We start from the raw sequence: 19,652 nt of genomic DNA on the forward strand, positions 1-19,652 counted from the left end.
ATTCTATCAAAATTTGTTGTTCCTTAATTTTATTAGAAAAATTATCAACTCACTCTGGGTGATATTAGGGTTTGATAAATTGGAGTATGGAATTCTATTTGATGCTAAAATTGAGCCTGAATAATTACATTAATTACCTTCAAACTATATCAAAATTTACCGTGGATCATAGTAAATCCCCCCCACCCCAAACAAAGTGAAAACATTTTAATCTTATTTTAATATTCATTTAAGTTCCAAAACCAGCACCAAAAATGGGATTTAGAGAGAATTTACAATTAATTGGAATATATATATATATATTTTATCAGAATTTAAAATTTAAAGAAATAAGGATTCAAGACGCGGGTAGCAGTAGCGGCGCGCCGGCACAAAACTACTGGACTTAAGATTTGAAGTTAGCATCAGGTTGATTTCAGCTTGGGAACGGACCTAGTCGTACATCTCTACTGTAAGAGTTTCCTCCTTTTCTTGTTCTTTCTTTTGCACTGCTGTGCGAACATTTTCCGGCTTGCCCTAATTCTTTCTATTATATCTAGTGTTCAATCCGTCGCAGCATGAAGTTTGGCTGAGTTAGACCTATTAGTTTGCTGTTATATTGTGTAACTAATCAACTTGTCATTAGTTGGCAACTGGTTGAGTTGTAACTAGTAGTTTGTTTGTGTAGTTAGTTGTTGATAACTTTACAAATTGTCCCTTGAAGTTGACATCAGATATGACGGAAATAATATTAATTCTCTGAGTTAGAGAATTGTTTCTGGGTGTGTCCGATTGTAAGCAGTTGTCGGAGGAGGGGTGTAGAAGTTCTGTACATTCCGAGGCATGTTAGATGTTCGATGAAATGCCTGATCAAGATTTCATTTATCTCTACGCTATCCATGTAAACGTTAACCGTAGGATGTGGTACTCTGAGGTGAAGATTGTATAGCTAGTTCTTAGAGTTGTTTATGAGCACACCGCATAGCGTGTTCTAATCTGGAATTTTTACGCGTTGTTTGATAACCATTTTGTTTTAGTTTTTTACTTTTTGAAAATTGTTCTGTTTTCTCACAATTTCTTTACAATGGTCTTCATCATCTGTTGTAAGGTGGCGTTTGAATTCTCAACCAAATTCCTAAAGTAAAAACAAGTTTTTATTTTTATTTTTATTTTTATTTATAGCTTTCAAAACTTGACATGAATTTTGAAAAAATTGTTAGAAAGTAGATAAAAAAAAAAATCATGAGTGGAAGCAATTCTTATAAGGTTAATTTTCAAAATTTAGAAACAAAAAACCCCATGGTTATCAATTGGAGCCTTATCTGTTAATTAGACGTTTTTGCTCTATTTTGATTTTAACCAAGAATGTGGCAAATATTTCTGGAAAGAAGGAATTTGATGCTCCAATTGAATTATTGTTGTAAGGCTTGTTGGCTCTATACCAAAATTTGTTTATTTTTTTGGGTTGAGGATTCAATACTTTATTTATTAAATACACTTAAGACTTCCTTTGATGACCCACTTTAACATTCATGCTGGGTTTGAATGTTACCAGGAGGCCTGTCTTCTCAACACTACCAGAAACTCTTGCTTGATTCTTCAATCATGGGCAAAGCTTCGAGAGATAAGAGGGTTTAAGCACTATTGTCTTTGACTATTTGTCTTTCTAATTCATTATCTATTTCCAAGTTTTATTTACTGTGTCTCATTTAGGATATATACTACCGTAAAGCAAAAGAAGAAGGTTGGCGTGCTCGAAGTGCATTTAAACTTCTTCAGATAGACGACGAATTTAACATATTTGAAGGTTTGTTCTTATATTGGCTCCTCTCTATTGAAATATTCTTACATTTCTGCTGGGATGTCAATCACTGAGATGGTCGACATGAATGAGAATAATTATTGCTGCAACATTTTGGATTCCATAACAGAACTATTTTCTAGAATCCTCCTGAAATCTGTGTGATTTATTTTCCTTTGTAATCAACCTGTTTTATCATGTACAAGTCATTTGAAACGCTTCTAAGTTTATCATCTACCATGAAATTTTAAATGCAGGAGTCAAGAGAGTGGTGGATTTATGTGCAGCCCCCGGTAGCTGGAGCCAGGTAATTTCTTGGGCGTTTTCTTGTTGCAATTTGTTTATCAAACTAGTGGTCAATGCTTTTTGGGGATTTTTTTTTTCATATAAAACAACTAAATCTAACAAGAATTCTTCAAGTGATAGGCATTGTAAGCATTTTTTGAACAACATGCCTGCATATGGGGTGCAATACTCTCCTCCCTTCATTGACCCTGCATTTTGGTACACTTTTCAAAAGTAATGATAACATTAAGTATTCTTGAAAAAGGGAAGAAAACAACTCGAATTCCTTAATTTTTAAGTACTCTTATAAAAGCTTGTTTTTAAACTTTCATTATCTTATTTGTCAGAACAATATATATTTTTATCTGTATTTTTATATTAACACTCATAGGAGTATTATGCTTCAGTACATTTCACGTTTTGAAAAACACTAAATATAAGGAGGCTGATAAAAGCAATGTAGTATGTGTTGCTGCAACTATTGAACAAAAATATAATTAATTTTGGTTAATTATTTCCAAGTTGTCTTTACATTTTCTCGCCTACTAATCATGTGTAGGTCCTTAGTAGGAAATTGTATCTCCCAGCAAAGCTTTCTCCTGATTCGAAGTAAGTTATGGTAGATTATTGCATGAAAATGTAAATTTTTCCTTCCCATCCTTCTCTCCGTTTTCCACTTGTTTTCTCCCTTTTCATTGATTCTCTAACTTAACTTGCAGGGATGGCGATCATCCTCTTATTGTTGCTATTGATTTACAACCGATGGCTCCAATTGAAGGTGTTATTCAAGTGCAGGGTGATATAACAAATGCTAGGACAGCTGAAGTGGTAAGCCGGGTGTACCATGTACGAAGTATTTTTTAACATTTGAAGTGGTAAACGAAGACATATCCAGATCCTAATGCACCACCGACATGGTCAATTTTGTTTTAAATTTTCTATTTTTGATAATTTTCCTATGTTTTTCTCCATACTGGATTTTTTTTTCTCTTTGAATGAATGCTCACATTGTGTTAGAAATCTTTTATTTTATTCAACAATTTGATCACATACTAAATTGTCATATGTTTTTGTGCATGGCCTATCTAATATTTAATTTTACCAGGTCATTAGGCATTTTGATGGGTGCAAGGCTGACCTGGTTGTTTGTGATGGTGCACCTGATGGTAGATACTTGTGTTTTTTGAATTCTCTGTTGAGGTTCCACCTGATGATATTTTGTTACTGATTATGTGCTTGTTTGTAGTTACTGGTCTTCATGACATGGACGAGTTTGTTCAGTCCCAGCTCATACTAGCTGTAAGTGCTGTGTTTTCTACAGAGACTGTTTAATTTCTCGAGAAAGTGCTGATGAATATTTTAAGAGATTTTGAAAATGCATGGTATGTATGCACATTGACAGTAATGATGTTGCTTCATCTCACATTTACTGTGTGGAAAGGATCAAAAACTAATACCAACAAGAGAAGCACTAATGAGTGTCAAATTGTTTGATCCTACAAATAGAAAATAACGTGTAACTAGTGAGCAAAGTAGTTGAGATCCTGTAGGTAAATGGTGGTTGCTGTATTAGGAGGTTATACTGAAGCATTCTAAGTGTTTTTCTATTGTATGTTGCCTGCACTCTTTGATCTTTTTCCTCTATGGACTTAGTTTTGTTGCTTCCATCACTGTCCTCTGCTCTGCCTCGTTTTTCCTCCCTCTCTCTCTTCCTTGAGTTAGTTCTCAATATAGTTGGAGATGCATAAGGTTTAAGTAACTGAGCTCATCTCGTTTTTTCCCCCTTTTCTTTGCAGGGTTTAACAATAGTTACTCACGTTCTCAGAGAAGGTGGTAAGTTCATAGCAAAGATATTCCGTGGAAAGGATACCAGCCTTTTGTATTGTCAGGTATATATTAAATGATTGTTATACAATACCCAATTAAAAAAGCATGTAGCATACTCGAGTAACGAAGAAATTTATGGTGTTCTCACTAATGGCATCTACAATATGAATCTCTCTTCTCTTCTACATTTTTTTTCCAGTCAAATTGGAAAATTTCCTGTGAGCTCTTCTGTACCTTATAATTAATGCATTGACGTATAGAATTCTTTTAGATATGTTCAGCACTAGTAAAACTTGTCAAGTATTATCATGGATTAAATAAGGATCTTAATCAAAGATTGGTGTTTGTTGTTTCATACATGAAGTGATTGAGCCGTCAATGATGTTTTACATTTTTGGGTTTTTCTGTTGCAGCTGAAGTTATTTTTCCCTGTAGTGACTTTTGCAAAACCAAAAAGCAGTCGCAATTCCAGTATAGGTAACGTTTTGGTTTTCCCACTTTTTTTTTTCCATTGGTAGCTATAGAGGTCTATCTTTCGGTTATGATTGAACTTGTTTCCAGAAAATGATACTCCTAATTGAAAATTGCCTTTTTCTCTTTATAGCGTCTGGTTCATAGGATTCTTGCGCATGAATTTTTAGATATCCATTGTACTTGGATTCCTTAAATCAACTTTAGATTGTTATCGTTTAATTCTAGGTGGTGGGACTGGTGTCCACCCAACAGCAAATTGTGGAGTTAGCTCATTTTCGTGGTGACATCTGCAATATATAAAAGATGTAATAGAGGACAAAATAGTCCAGGGCAAAAGTAAAATTTTTCTAAACTTTCATGGTTGTGTTCGTGAACTAGAAAAAGTTCCAATTACATTCAGCAAGCGTTCTTTTATCTCTTGCTTAAAACAGCAAGTGATTATTTGGCATTATGTACCAGAAGTAGGCATGTTAAACAAAATTATGGAAGATGCGAAAAGACGCGATGGGAGCAATTACATTTTAAACTGAATTTCTGGGTTTGTCTGCCCTTAGTTTAGCTAGTTGGCTTTCTCTTTTATATCACATGTTGGTATATCATATCATATTCGTTAGTCTAATCAACGTTCCATGAAAACATTTAAGCCACAATGTTAACCATGGGAAATTAATGGGATCAAAATCAAGAGTTCAAGAACATAATTGGAGCATTTAAAAGTTGAATGGATTAAGTGGATACAATCTTGAACTAAATCTGCGATTCATTCCATTGGTTTCTTTTAGTCACCTAGGTGAACCCACGGTAAAGACTTTTAAACAAAGTTCTGATTATGATTTAACGTTATGTTCATGTCGAAGCTCATATGTGGATTGTATATGAATGCAGAGGCATTTGCAGTCTGTGAAAACTATTCTCCTCCCGAAGGTTTCAACCCAAAAGATCTACATCGCCTGCTGGAAAAGGTGGGAAGTCCATCAGGAGGAGATGACTTAGGTAAACTAATGTACTGCCTTGATTGGGTGTTTACGTATCAACGGATGGACGCATCCTAAGATCAAACATGTTCCTATCCTGTTTTTAAAGATTTATTTGTTTTACAGCTGGTGCTATGACCGAGCTGTCTTCTTGTCTTTAGGCATTTTAAAATTAGTGTCCTTGCTGATTTTGATGTGGTCAATTGCCTGGTATTTTTCGTTACACAAGTGGAAGTAATAGCATTGCTATTTTGCTACATTGTGTCCCTCGCAGATTGCAGTAGTGGGTGGCTGGAAGGTCCCAATAAAGTTTACATCCCATTTCTTGCATGTGGGGACCTCAGTGGATATGACTCCGACCGTTCATACCCACTGCCCAGAGGTGCCGAGGGAACTTATCGGAGCTTAGATCCTGTGCAGCCTCCTATCGCCCCACCTTACAAGAGGGCTCTTGAAATGAAGAAAGCTTCCAGTCAAGGAATTCGAGAACTTGAAAAACTCTCCTCGGATTCCTGATTACGCTATTCAATGTTAGATAACCACAACAAAGTGGCTTCGGATGGACCGGTAATTTTTAGAAACAGCAATCATTTCTCCCCCCTCCCCTCTCTCTCTCTCTCTCGTTTAATGTGATGATTACTCTGTCCTCTTGATGTAATGTGGATCTTGATTTTGATTCTTTTAGTTTGAAAATATAATGATTATGGAGATGTATTATGATTAGCACGAGATTATCCCGCACGAGTACTACTCACCCTTCATTATTTTCATGGACATGAACCCCCCACCCCCATGCATACCTCAAACTAAAACAAATAAGGAATATCATTTCGAGCATACCATTAACCATTGCACTGCATGTGGGTCTGCATGTTCCTATGTTTCTCCTTTGCAATTGTTTGGACAAACTGGGGTTTTACAGGTGGGTCCCCTGATTGAGAATTGACCAACCATGCTTGCTAATTGAGAATCTTTCATCTCCTCAAAGGCGTGGCCCTCCAAATTCACAGGTCTAACTCATCCCTGTCTAACTGTTGGCTTCTAAAAATTTATGGCCCAAACATATCACGCAGAGAGATTCGTGCTGTCTAGGCCATTCACTCCTTGAGGAGATGCCATTATTTAGGCCGTCAACGGTGGTTGTTCCATCCAGTTCCTTCCTTTATGGACAATACTGAACAAGAACAACTCAGCCAAGTAAAACTTTTATGCATATTAATTTACCTGATCAAGTGATATTTTGTTGATATCCTATTTATGTAATTTTTTAATGAACAGATCTCTGGTGTTCACGCATTTAGACAAGAAAATTTCAGAGATTCGAAGGCAGAAACTCTATTATCATCTGCTAAAGCATCATCTTACAGAGACGGGCACGCAAAAGAATGTCTAAAATATCGACTAAATTTTACATGCACATTCCATTCCCATGAGTACAGAACTTTTAGTACGTACTTCCAGAGACTGAATTTGATCTGGACAAAGACGAAGAGTGGTTTAAGAACTCGATGCAATCTTCAATGGCTTCAGCTCGATGCGAGTCCATGGAGTCCGAGACCGATCTTGACCTTGTAAAGGTGGAGGTGGAGGCTGAAGAAACCTTTCGAGAAGATTTTCTTGTTGATACAAAGCGAATGGCTTCACTTACTTTGGCCTTGAGGCTCTGTAGAAACCTAACCGGCAAGTACCTTGTGTCTCTGCTCAGGCCGAAGCTCCATATTCCGGCTCCGCCGTCACGGCCGCCGTGTTTGAGCAGGACTGTTGGCTTATCATTCACATCGGGACTGAAGCTGACCCGTTTGCTCGCTTTCCTTGACATCTGAACCTTCCAACCGAGATGAAAATCCAAAGGGTAAACAAATATGGGGTTTAGAGGGAGAGAGATTTCGAGATGATTTGTGGGATGTGGGGGAGAAGTAAGTAGCTTTCTTGAGGAGAAGGGACAGCGAGTTAGGTTGTGAGAATAAGGAGCATTTATTGATTCAAATTGAAGGAAGAGAAAGAAGAATGAAAACGAAAGAATGGGGCTTAATTAAGAAACTATCCACTGTGGTAAGACTGATTCAGTGGGCAGTAAGGCTCAAAGTAAGCGTTTAGTTTACGCTCAAATGGACATTTCATTTGAATATGAGTGATAGAAGCTGCAGGAACTTTTACCAACCCTTTAGAAAATTTCGGACCCCATGAAGACAGCTTTGAAGAACATGCTCACTCACAGCTCTACAGGTCTTGGTTTGCAATTGAAGGGCTGAACTTAAGGAAAGAGTGGGTTTTATTTGTGTGCGTAGTAGATGAGGAGTTGTGGGTAAGACTAAGCAATGGGGAAGTGGATTAGGTCGGAAAAAGAGAGGAGTGGAGCCAACAGAGAATAAAAAGGAAGAGAATGAGAAGAAGTAGAAGAGGGAGAGGAGAAAAGGAGAGGGAGAGAGAGAGACAACCACTCGATACTCTTCAGCAACATCGTTGCTTTTGAGGCACAATGGATGGGGCCTACGAGTTTCTCTTTTGTTGGCCATCTTGATTCCCAATTTCAGTAGAATCACAGAAATCCATCAGCATGATGATGCTAATGGGTCTGTGTCTGTGTCTGTGTGTCTGTGTCTGTGTGTTGGTTGAGGTCACAGGCTGTGGTTTTCTTTTCTTCTTTTACTGTCCTTCGGCAGAAGAATTTGTGTTGAAAAATCTGCATGCTCTCAGATTTTTGCCCTTTTGACTGAGAAATAAAGTTGAATTGAATTCTCCATCTGCCTGTTGACTCCCTCACCCATGACTCTTCATCTGTTCAACACCTTTAATTATACTGGTACGTCATTGCTATCCTACTTTTTGCTTCTCTCTGTCTTTCTTTCTTTTTCTAAACCATTACATTACATTGATGAGTACGCACGCCAACATATGCTCACTATTCTGCTTTTGACGATCACCAAACCAACAAAGAACACCCCTTTTCCTTTTTTTTCCTTTTCATTTTATCATTTCCCACTCTTTCATCCATACCCATTTTCATCATTTTTAATCACCTTTTTTAAACATAATCTATTGCAATTTCCCCACCTTTATTTTTTTTTCTTTTTATTCAAAATATTAATTTCCTCACTACTCGCATATATTACTCATTTTAGCTCATTATGCATTATCGTCAACTTCATAGTTTTAAAATGCGTTTACTAAGAAGGAGATGTTTCCATACTCTTATAAGGAGTATTTTGTTTCTCTCTAATGGATGTGGGATCTCTCAATCCACCCCTTGGTGGCCCAGAGTCCTCGCTAGCACACCGTTCTCCTCTCCAACTGATGTAGTATTTCACAATCTACCCTCTTTGGGTACATCGTCCCAATATTGATTGGAGAGAGAACAAAACATTTCTTATGACAATGTAGAAATTTCTCCCTAATAAACACGTTTTAAAAGCTTTGAAGGGAAGCCCAAAAAGAAAATACTAAATTGAAAGAAAATAGGTGGTCACAATTCATTTTTGTTTAGAAAAATGCCCAAGCCCATATTCTCAAACATCAAGGACATTTAATACAAAATTAGGAGTCTTACTCATCCATCAACATCGCCATAATGTTTGTTTTTACTCAATTTCTTTGAAAAACTGCATATGCTGAAAATGATAGTTCCACGTCTAATTGTCCTTATAATTATTTTATAATTTAAAGTTAACCAATGACCAGTTATGATTCACGAGCAAATTGATTTTTTTTTTTATTATCATTAATCAACAAATTTGACCCATTCTTTTAAAAAGCTCCTGTTTTAGATCATGCGAGTTTCAAAAAGAAAGTGTTTTTTCAGCTACCCATACCATTAATAAATAAAATAGTGATATATTCTGGCCATACTATTTATCCATTTTTACTTTCTCAAAAACAAATTTTAAAAATATATATTTTTTTTTACTGTTCACACCAAATATTTTCCAGGAAACAGAATTTCCCCCTTCAGAAAGCAATGGACTTTTTTGGCAAAGAGCTCAGTAAATTGTTGCTGGTCATGTCACATTTACTGTACTCCATCTCAATTATTTGGAATAATATCAATCATATCCCTATACTTTTGAACTCAATTTTTATGGGTATAATTTGATATTTGCCGTAACGATTTTTCATGGGCTTTCGGACCCGTGTGTGTAGGGCCCAAATTAGAGACCGCCTGAACTGTTAAAATGGGCTGAAACTCTAATGTGGGCTTTGTGGATTCAATACCGGTACCAGTTCAGGCCCATAAATAATTTGACTGGACTTGGGCCGACCCAAATTATCATGGATTACCACCAGAGGCCCATAACAAAGCCCGATCTATGCTCACTGCTCATTTTGACAATATTAATATAGCTTCTAAATATATAATATTCCAATGCAAATATGAGAAGCTAATTTTAATATATAAATGTAAATATAGAATATCCTAATGCATTACCTTTAGGGGTACAAGGGCACATGCTCAGAAAAGGATATTATGTGGCCTAAATTTTATTCGACAAAGATATTTATGTTACATTAATCTTGGATCATTCATTTTTTAGGTACAAATTGTGAGCTATCATGATCCGATGAAACTTTATAGACTTTCTTAGTCAATTATTTCCCACGTTTTTTATAATTGTTTTTTAAAATTATCAATTTTGTCGGACAGAGAACTGATCTAATTTAAATTTATAAAAATTCATCCATTATAATTTAAATACAAACTTAAAAGTTACATGGAATCGAACACTAAACTTTTAGTATTATTAGTTTAAATTTAAAAATTTATTAAACACAAAAGCTAAAGATTTCAGTTTGAAATATTTGTTGGTGTATTGTTGTCTTTATATCAGTTTAGGGTCACCAACCACTGGGCATTGACAGGTTGGATAAATAGCATCTTGGTCCACATGTCAATGGCACAATGGTTGGGTTTTGAAATTTTGCTGATTTCCTTGTTCCCATCAGCCACTCAAATCCACTTTTGAAGGATTTTACAATTGATTTTTCATATAAGAAAAAGGAACCCTAGAAATTGTTTTCAATACAGAATATTTAGAATTAGGGGGAAAGGAGGGATTTTTTTCCCAACCCAATCTTAATCAGATCTCTTAAACCGAAACTTAACCCTTAATTTAGATACTAATTGTAAATTAAGAAGCAAAATAGAAAATTCAAACCATTTGGATGAGTGTGCGTTGAGTTTTCTCCCCTTGTTTAGAATGTACGAAGATTCTGTATTATCCCCTAATCGTAATCATGATATGAACATAAACACATGATAATCATAATTAGAGGAAAAGGGGATGAAGTGAAGAATACAAATTTGAAATTATTAGACTGAAAAAGCATATGCTGAAAGAACCTTTGGTTGATTCCACAAACCGAACCGAACCAAAAAATCAGAAGTGGAATATCCATAAAAGGAGTCTCCTCAATTCCTTCCCAGATATTGTTCAATACCACGGGACGAGCTTTCTGGCGGACCCTGATTTTCGATTGCTTGCTTTGTTACCCAACTTTACAAACGCATCAGACAGCTAAAAATTCTTCAATTCCCACAAATCCCAACTCAGACACTGCACCTACTATATTATATGCCGGCAAACTCCTTTCCAATATGACCAATACTTCTCTCTCTATAAATCTCTCTCTTTTTCCTCCCCCTCTTTCCACTTCCGCCGCCGCAGCAACCACCACTTCCTTCTACGAACCCCCTTCTTCTTTGGGATTCCATCATTCCAGATCTTCAACTTCAAAACCCAGAAGTTTGTTTTGTGAAATTGTTCGATTGAGGAAAAGGGGAAGTGGGATTCTTAGTGTTAAGGCTAACAAAATGACTATTGCTGAAGTCAGAGCTGAAGATGGAGAGGAAGATAGCCCTCCTTTGCTTGACCCCGATACCATTTCCAAACCTCGTCGTATTGCTCTCTTTGTGGAGCCTTCTCCCTTTGCGTGAGTCTTCCTTTCTATGCATAAACAACTTGTAATTTCTTGTGTTGGTTATTCTCTTGGCCTTGTCTTCTATTTTACGGCTTTCCATTTGGTACTCTCTAATATATGTTACTGGGAATCGGATCTTATGATTTTACTTCAGCTGCTCTTGTCTGTCTTGCACTGCTATATAGCATCTAGGAGCTGCTATATGCTTGATGTCAAATGAGGGTTTAGCCTCTTCTTGAAGGGTTTATTTCTAACTTCATTGATTCCGCTTTTGATATAGAAAGCCACTTTGTAGTTTTACTACAACAATTAGCTGCATTGATCTATACTTAAATCACTGTTTCTCTATCCATCGCAGTCTTTGATGTCACCAAAACCTTGAACATGTCTCATTAGTTGTTCTTGCACTGATATTCTGTCAAATTTTGCATCTACTCCCTATTCCTCATGTGTATTGGGTTGTTTGTGAACTATACTCATAAGTGTTGAATCACTGATAGTTACCTTCCATTGTTGGTTTTACAGATACGTGTCGGGATACAAAAATCGCTTCCAGAACTTCATTCGCTATCTACGCGAAATGGGCGACGAGGTTTAATTTAATCCCTTTCATGTTCCTGTCTTAGCATTTGATAGCCGTTTCAATCCATCTTAAACTCTTTATTGCAACAAGCTTGAGTGTGTTCTATTAATTGCTTTCTAGCAATAGAGAAGTTGACTTTTTTATGCAACTTACTTAGGTAATGGTTGTGACAACTCATGAAGGTGTGCCTGAGGAGTTTTATGGTGCTAAAATAATTGGATCACGAAGGTAAGTTTGGGAGTTCATGTCAGATGATAATAACATTCAGTATAACCTATGATCCTCTCTTGTTTGCTCAACTTATCTTTAACTATTGGCAGCTTTCCATGCCCTTTGTATCAGAAGGTGCCCCTTTCTCTAGCACTTAGTCCAAGAATAATTTCGGAAGTTTCTCGGTTTAAACCCGACATCATACACGCATCATCACCAGGGATAATGGCAAGTCAAAAAAATCATCTCATTATATGTTCTTGAATTTAGTCATCAAATTGAGCAAGCTGATTGACCGATGTCCAACTCGATTCGTTTTTAGGTGTTTGGAGCTCTGATTATTGCAAAACTATTAAGTGTACCGCTAGTTATGTCATACCATACTCATGTACCTGTGTAAGTTCTTTTCTGGGACTTTTTACCATTGGACGTATTACAATCTTTATCATTAACAAGTTACGAGGTTCGTTGAGCCGAGAACAGTTGCGTACGAGTCGATCTTGTTGTTTATTGTATCCAGGTTTAGATTACCATATATCTGTCTTTTCTGATGTGCAGATACATTCCAAGATATACATTTAGTTGGTTGGTCAAACCCATGTGGCTCGTTATAAGTACGTGAGGATTTATTGTATTATGTTGTTGAACTAATAAAAAGGAAGATTTATTCTGTTCCATCATACGAATTTGAATATTAAGGATCACTATTTAGAATTCAGTCTTTCTTTTTAGAATTCCTCCATGGAGCTGCCGATCTTACTTTGGTTCCATCTGCTGCCATTGGCAAGGATCTTGAAGCTGAAAAAGTGACAGCAGGTGATTTGAAATAGCGCAGGAACTAATTGTAGATTTCCATTGATGATAATGTGTATAAGAAAGTGGTAGATTTAGTTTGACATATTTTTGTGTTTTATTTACCTTAGAGCATATATTCTCGAGCAAGTTATATCAGTGGTATTTATTGTGAGATCCCACATCGATTGGAGAGGGGAACGAGTACCAGCGAGGACCCTCGCTGGGTCCTGAAGGGGGTGGATTGTGAGATCACACATCGATTGGAGAGGGAAACAAAACACTTTTTATAAGGATGTGGAAACCTCTCATTGGTAGACGTGTTTTAAAAACCTTGAGGGGAAACCCAAAAGGGAAACCCCAAAGAGGACAATATTTGCTAGCAGTGGGCTTGATCTGTTTTACAAATGGTATCAGAGCCAGACGCCCAGGTGATGTGCTAGCGAGGACATTGAGCCCTTAAGGGGGGTGGACACTGAGCGGTATGTCAGCGAAGACGCTGGGCCCCAAAGGGGGGTGGATTGTGAAATCCCACGTCGGTTGGAGAGGGGAACGAAGGATTCTTTATAAGAGATGCGATATAAAAACCTTGAGGGGAAGCCTGAAAGGGAAAGCTCAAAGGACAATATTTGCTAGCGGTGGGCTCTAGCATATATTCATAAGCAAGTTATATCAGCGGTATTTACTCGATTTCTCTTTTTGCAGCTAACAAGATTCGACTTTGGAACAAGGGTGTAGATTCTGTAAGCTTTCATCCTCGCTTCCGCTCGCATGTAATGAGATGGAAGCTTAGGTAACATTCCCTCACATTTATTTCTTAAATAATGTAACTCAAAAGATCATCTCCTTTAACATGATTGGCTTTGTCCAACAGTGGCGGAGAGCCTGATAAACCACTGATTGTTCATGTTGGAAGAATTGGCGTTGAGAAGAGCTTGGATTTCCTTAAAAGGTATGAAATATGGTTAGCTTCCTTAACCCTCTGCACCATGGTCTAGGATAACTTACGACTATGATCTTGTTTGATAACCGTTTCGTTTTTGAAAAACACTACTTCTACCGGTAGGTTTCGTTGTTATGTTATCTAAACGAAATAGCTATCAAATGGAGCCTGAATTGTGCATCAACTTCTTGTTCTTCCTTCCACCTTTGATTATGTATGATCCTCATAAAAATATGTAGCTGTTCTTACATTTGTTCCATCAATATGATAGGATCATGGATAGACTCCCCGAAGCAAGAATCGCGATCGTTGGAGATGGACCGTACAGGTATCTGTTCTAGGATTTGACAACCGCAATGAGCTTATTATCTAAATTAGCATATCAAGAACTAAATCATTCTGAAAAACCAAATGCTATAGGGAACTCTTGTATGCATTATGACGAACAGGGTTGAGTGATTACTTTGTTTGTAATTGTTTGATGTGTTTTCCTTGATGACAGGGAGGAGCTAGAAAAGATGTTCAGTGGGCTGCCTGCAGTATTTACAGGGATGTTATCAGGGGAAGAGCTATCTCAGGCTTATGCTAGTGGTGACGTTTTTGTAATGCCTTCTGAATCGGAGACGTTAGGACTTGTCGTATTGGAAGCTATGTCCTCTGGGATCCCTGTGATCGGAGCTCGTGCCGGTGGAGTTCCCGATATAATCCCTCCTGAAGTAGACGGCAAAATAGGGCACCTTTACACCCCGGGAGACATCGATGACTGCTTAAGCAAGCTGAAGCCTCTGTTGGAGAATCGCGAACTGAGGGAAACAATGGGGAAAGCAGCTCGAGCGGAGATGGAGAAATACGACTGGAAAGCTGCAACTCGAACAATCCGCAACGAACAATACAACGCAGCCATATGGTTCTGGCGCAAGAAAAGAGCACAGTTTCTAAGACCATTTCAATGGGTGTTTAAACGGATTTTTCCATCCCCAGAAGTGAGTTATCAGTGAAATGCTACACCTGTTCTTCATATTTCTGTGGCAGCTTGGTTTCAGTAGCACAAGGAAAAACATCCGCGTGATTGTTTGGCATATACTATAAGATTCATTGTGTATATATTCATTAAACCAGAAAAGAAATGGTCAACTTTGTTGTTCACATCATATAAACAGGCGTTTTGGCCACCAACTAAGAACATGAAGAACATGAAGAACATGAAGAACATGAAGAACATGAAGATATTGATTTTGAATGATGAAATTTGATATGTTGCTCTAAACTTCGCACGACATTATAATTCCGACACCATATTCATTTCAAACTCTGCTTTGTTTACACCATTTTTGGTTCTTGCTCCCATTAATAAGACTAAGAATCCACATCATCCCATTAAATCATAGCACAACACTAGAAACCATCTTGAATCCTTTTTTCTCGACGGCGTGGGGAAGTTATATATAGCTGATCATAAACATAATAGGAGTTTTATAAAAAAAACCACAGCCAAAACGTCGCCGTTTTCTTTGTCTTCATGACTTCATCAAATTCCACGCCTCCTCTCAGTTTTACTTTTTTACCTTTCGGGAGACGATTCTGAAATATATATATGTCTTTTTTACTTTTACCATAAAAAGTAATTAATTCGTTGAAAGAGATTTTTACTTTGCGGGCCCCGCGCTTGGGTGGACCAATCATACCGGTGTTGAGACGTACTGCATAAAATCTGGGTCCCGCTCCAGACCAGCCATTGTTTCTGGCGAGAGGACGATTTCGAGATCGACGCTGCCGTTTCCTTCTCGCCCGGGGAAGGCGGAGATCTTACCGTCGAATTTGTTGGCTTTGCCGCTCCTGACGGCGATCGGACGGCCCCACCCGAAATCGTTGTCGTACATTGGAAATCTTGGTGAGCTGCCCATGGTGATTGATGCACCGTCAGAGTTACCCAGCGGGAATAGCCGTGGTTGGCTCTCCCAATCTGCGATTCCCCGGCGGACGGTGGCGTCGTTGTGCGCCACCACGTTTTTATGCAGCAGATCGGCGCACCATCGGAGATCGTTCGATAGAAGCTCTCCGACCGGCGCCACAGTCGGAGTACTCTGTATCGCGTTTCCGAAATAGTACGGATCCATCTGTGGATTCAGTCGGTGGCGGCAGTTAACCGCTATGCGAAACGTCGTCGTTTTGGACTCGTCTAATTTTCTCGCACGTGTCACTGAGCGCCACAGATGGGCGCATAACGATTGGAAAGACGAAATCTCCGCCGTCCGACTCGGGACATTCGTTTTAATCAAATTCTCCAAAACGGACGTTATGTTCCCCTCGTTATTAGTCCCGTTGTTCCCGTCTACCGTTTTCCAACTATCATTCCCCTGTTTCCCCAAAATCTTGCCGGCGTCGTAAAATCCGTTGACCGGTTTCTTTCCGGTGACCTGGTTATTGATGTTGGCCCTCAGCTTCAGCTTCAGAATGGATTCTCGAGTGAAGTGGAAAATCCTCTCTCTCAATGGCTCGTCGCCGTTAAACGTCACCACCGGCCCACCTTCGGGAAACTTCAGCGGCACCGGGGAGTTGAAAACAGTGTTTCTACTAAAATCCGGCGAATTCGAGATCTTTTTAGTCCCTTTGCAAATTTCAGCAAATGTGTTGAAGAAATGCCAGAACGAAGTCCCGTCGGTGACGGCGTGATTGACAGTACACCCAACAAACACACCATCCGCCAACTCTGTCACCTAATAAGATTAAATTTACAGAATTAGCCATCAAACCATGAGATTCTATGATCGCAGAAATGTCAATTTTATTACCTGAACAGCGAGTAAGGGGTTGGAGTGGCCGGAGTAGCTAATAGTCCGATCAAAGTAAAAAAAATCCTTGAAGTAAACCGGAAGATCAAGAGGGGAAAGAAGGGCATGGAGGGTGAGATGTTTAGCCTTAGCCTCGATAAATTCAACCCCGGCATCATTGCAGAGGATGTAAACATAGCCGTCGGCATCGGTGGAGAAACGGCCGGCGAGAGGAGGGAAATGGGAGAGAGTGGCGGAGAGAGATAGCTTGAGAAAGGAGACGAAATCAGAAAGGGAGTAAGGAGGGGAAGATAAAAGAACACCCTTTTGAATATAGTGGCAAGAGAGCATGGGAAGATCAGAAACAGAGAGCTTAAGCTTAACAGAGTTCAAGGAGGAAGGTTGATAAGGAAAAACAGAGCATTTTGAGACGATGGAAATGGAAGAAGAAGAAGAAGAAGAAGGCATGTTTCAATGAATATATGTTTTGATTTTGCCTAAACTTATGGTTTGGATTGGAAGGGGAGAGGGAGCGAAAATGAGTATATATAGGAATGAAGGGAAGTGGCTCATTCATGCACTTCCGCCCCCTATTATTGTTATTATTGTATGATTGGTTCGTTGACCTGGCGTGAATAGAATCGAGTCAGCAAGGGAGACCCATGAGTTCTTTACTAGTCCACGTATTGAAACAGTGGTTAGATCATGTTTGTTGGAAGATGAAAGTCCCACGCCGGCTCATTTAGGGAATGATCATGAATTACTCTCTCCATTAGTACGAGGGGAAGTCTAAAGCAAAGTCACGAGAGCTTATGCTCAAAGTGGACAATATCATACCATTGTGGAGAGTTGTGTTCGTCTAACAACGTTGGACGGGTAGCATCACACTCAAATATCTTCCAATTTTTTACTACTAAATGCATTAAAAGTAAAGTTTTAAAAAACATAGTTTTTACTAAAATGGGATCAAAATTGTCGTTTTTGCCTCTTTTTTCTTTGAAACAACGCTTAATCATGATTGCCCTTTCGCGTTTACAAACCAAAAGTTAAAAAAATGTGAAGAAAGTTGCAAACGTTGAAATGATGGTGTTTGCTGTTAGTTTCTCTCTGCTTTCCCATTACTATTTATTAAATGGCTAATGCTTCTAAGCATATCTAACTACTTTTTTAAAAAAAAATTAATTAATTAATCGTTGGTCAATATTTATCTTTGTTAAATAATTACAATTTATATAAAATAAAAAATATGGACAGCACAAAACCAAAAGACATAGAGGCCTACGTTGAAAAGACACAAGTCAAAAACATTACTACACCACCCTTTAATGTTTTTGTTCATGCATCTAAACCAATAACACATCCCTTGTCTCTTCACCGTCAGATAATTTATAAAGTTATTAACCGTTAAGTGACATAGATTTTGATCGTACTATTAGCTTTGAACTCATATCGTAGATTAAATTGGTGTGGAATGGTTTCGATTATGTAATTGGATATAAACTAAGTGGAGACAAAACATAATGGAAGGGAGAAGAAAGGGTAATTTAAATACCTCCACGAATTCCAAAGGAGAGATCCTTTCGAGTTTTTATATCTCATTCAAAATTATCATAATTAAATTATTAATGGGTTTATTATATTAATTCATAGTTTTCCACAAAAAATAGAGATAAGTTAACTCTCACCACTAACTTTCCTTTTTTCGGTGAATTAATTAATTAACAACTTAATCATTTGAATAATATGCCTATATGATTATATTGCCTATGGTGCATGAATCTGAATATAGTTTAATTTTGACCTTAATAAGTGCGAATCCTTTGCCTCTCGAAAAAAAAAAAAAAAAAATTAATGAGTAGGAATAAAGAATCTCAATTATTTGCAATTTATTTCTTCCATTCATTATAGAATATGTTAACAACACTATATTTATATATTCATCATAATTTATAAACAATTATGGAGATTGTATTAAAAAATTAAACTTTTCCATGAGGCATGTATATAAATAATTGGGGTTGATCATAAATTCATATATTGTTGGTTTTATTGACGTAGTTACCTGTACTAATCATTCACTCGTGTCCGATATTAGAGTAAGATATGATGTCTAAATCACGACAAAGACGGATAAGTTGGGGTATTGGGGGACTGATGTTTAGTTTGAGTTGTGGTTTGTGTTAGACGAACACGACTCTCCACAATGGTATGATATTGTCCACTTTGAGCATAAGCTCTCATGGCTTTGCTTTGGGCTTCCCCAAAAGGCCTCATACCAATGGAGTTAGTATTCCTCACTTATAAACCCATGATCATTCCCTAAATTAGTCGATGTGGGACTTCCATCATCCAACACCTCCCCTCGAACAAAGTGCGCCTCCCCTTAATCGAGGCTCGACTCCTTTGGAGTCTTAGTCATTTTTGACTGCCTTCGAGGAGGGGCTTGGCTCCTTTTCTTTAGGAGTTCTTTGTTCGATATTTGAGGATTTGAGGATTGGCACGACTAAGTTTAGGGCATGGCTCTGATACCATGTTAGACGAACACGACTCTCCACAATGGTATGATATTGTCCACTTTGAGCATAAGCTCTCATGGCTTTGCTTTGGGCTTCCCCAAAAGGCCTCATACCAATGGAGTTAGTATTCCTCACTTATAAACCCATGATCATTCCCTAAATTAGTCGATGTGGGACTTCCATCATCCAACAGTTTGGAGGGGCAGCAAGTACAGCCATGAATAAGGAAACAAAAACCCCATTAAATGAGACCCCAGATGGCGGTGTGTGTGTGTTTGTTTTGTGATGTTTGTAATTAAGGTTTTAGTTTCGGGGTGGACAAGGTGGGTGTGTCGCCATACTTTGAGGACCAACAACCAGACACAACTCCAAATTCATAAACGAAATTTCCACAGCTATTTCTTTATGTGATTGGGTGTGGAATGGGGGCATTATTGAGAAGGAATGAACTGGCTAAAGGAGAGACAGCTGCGTCCAAAAGGTGACAACTTGATGCAGCTAAGAGCTTAGCTAAGGGAGCCCTGAAGTTTGGAAAGGAAGAAATGTAGCCATGGGGAACTGAGGAGGAAGAAGAAGAAGAAGTA

General features: G+C 38.1%; 4 protein-coding genes across 5 annotated transcripts; 2 read left to right on the forward strand and 2 right to left on the reverse strand.

Moving 5' to 3' along the window:
- Positions 1-302: 302 nt before the first annotated feature.
- LOC111791519 (S-adenosyl-L-methionine-dependent methyltransferases superfamily protein) lies at positions 303-6,063 on the forward strand. Of its 2 annotated transcripts, none has more exons than XM_023672900.2 (12): positions 303-451; positions 1,535-1,611; positions 1,693-1,786; positions 2,038-2,087; positions 2,625-2,674; positions 2,785-2,893; positions 3,171-3,231; positions 3,312-3,364; positions 3,862-3,954; positions 4,306-4,369; positions 5,252-5,359; positions 5,615-6,063. In XM_023672900.2, the coding sequence occupies exons 2-12, from the start codon at positions 1,585-1,587 to the stop codon at positions 5,854-5,856; spliced, it is 951 nt and encodes a 316-aa protein (XP_023528668.1). In that variant the 5' UTR covers positions 303-451; positions 1,535-1,584; the 3' UTR covers positions 5,857-6,063. The 2 variants fall into 2 exon arrangements, with proteins under 2 accessions (XP_023528668.1, XP_023528669.1); XM_023672901.2 differs by lacking the exon at positions 303-451 and adding an exon at positions 512-913.
- Positions 6,064-6,657: 594 nt separating this feature from the next.
- Positions 6,658-7,487, reverse strand: LOC147793039 (josephin-like protein). The gene has a single exon (XM_087122621.1). It carries the CDS (start codon positions 7,157-7,159, stop codon positions 6,785-6,787), a length of 375 nt encoding a protein of 124 aa, XP_086978747.1. The 5' UTR covers positions 7,160-7,487; the 3' UTR covers positions 6,658-6,784.
- A 3,203-nt stretch (positions 7,488-10,690) lies between these two features.
- LOC111791520 (sulfoquinovosyl transferase SQD2) lies at positions 10,691-14,927 on the forward strand. The gene is made up of 11 exons (XM_023672902.2): positions 10,691-11,265; positions 11,779-11,845; positions 11,994-12,064; positions 12,157-12,274; positions 12,369-12,442; positions 12,605-12,660; positions 12,779-12,862; positions 13,544-13,631; positions 13,713-13,790; positions 14,053-14,109; positions 14,284-14,927. Exons 1-11 carry the CDS (start codon positions 10,931-10,933, stop codon positions 14,777-14,779), a joined length of 1,524 nt encoding a protein of 507 aa, XP_023528670.2. The 5' UTR covers positions 10,691-10,930; the 3' UTR covers positions 14,780-14,927.
- A 300-nt stretch (positions 14,928-15,227) lies between these two features.
- Positions 15,228-17,020, reverse strand: LOC111791521 (putative acetyltransferase At3g50280). Its single transcript, XM_023672903.2, has 2 exons — positions 16,574-17,020; positions 15,228-16,498 (listed from the first exon to the last, which is right to left on the reverse strand). The coding sequence occupies exons 1-2, from the start codon at positions 17,018-17,020 to the stop codon at positions 15,461-15,463; spliced, it is 1,485 nt and encodes a 494-aa protein (XP_023528671.2). The 3' UTR covers positions 15,228-15,460.
- Between the last annotated feature and the right edge of the window lie 2,632 nt (positions 17,021-19,652).

This window comes from Cucurbita pepo, chromosome 3 (genome assembly GCF_057944985.1).
Source record: "Cucurbita pepo subsp. pepo isolate OVF chromosome 3, ASM5794498v1, whole genome shotgun sequence".
Taxonomy (NCBI): domain Eukaryota; kingdom Viridiplantae; phylum Streptophyta; class Magnoliopsida; order Cucurbitales; family Cucurbitaceae; genus Cucurbita; species Cucurbita pepo.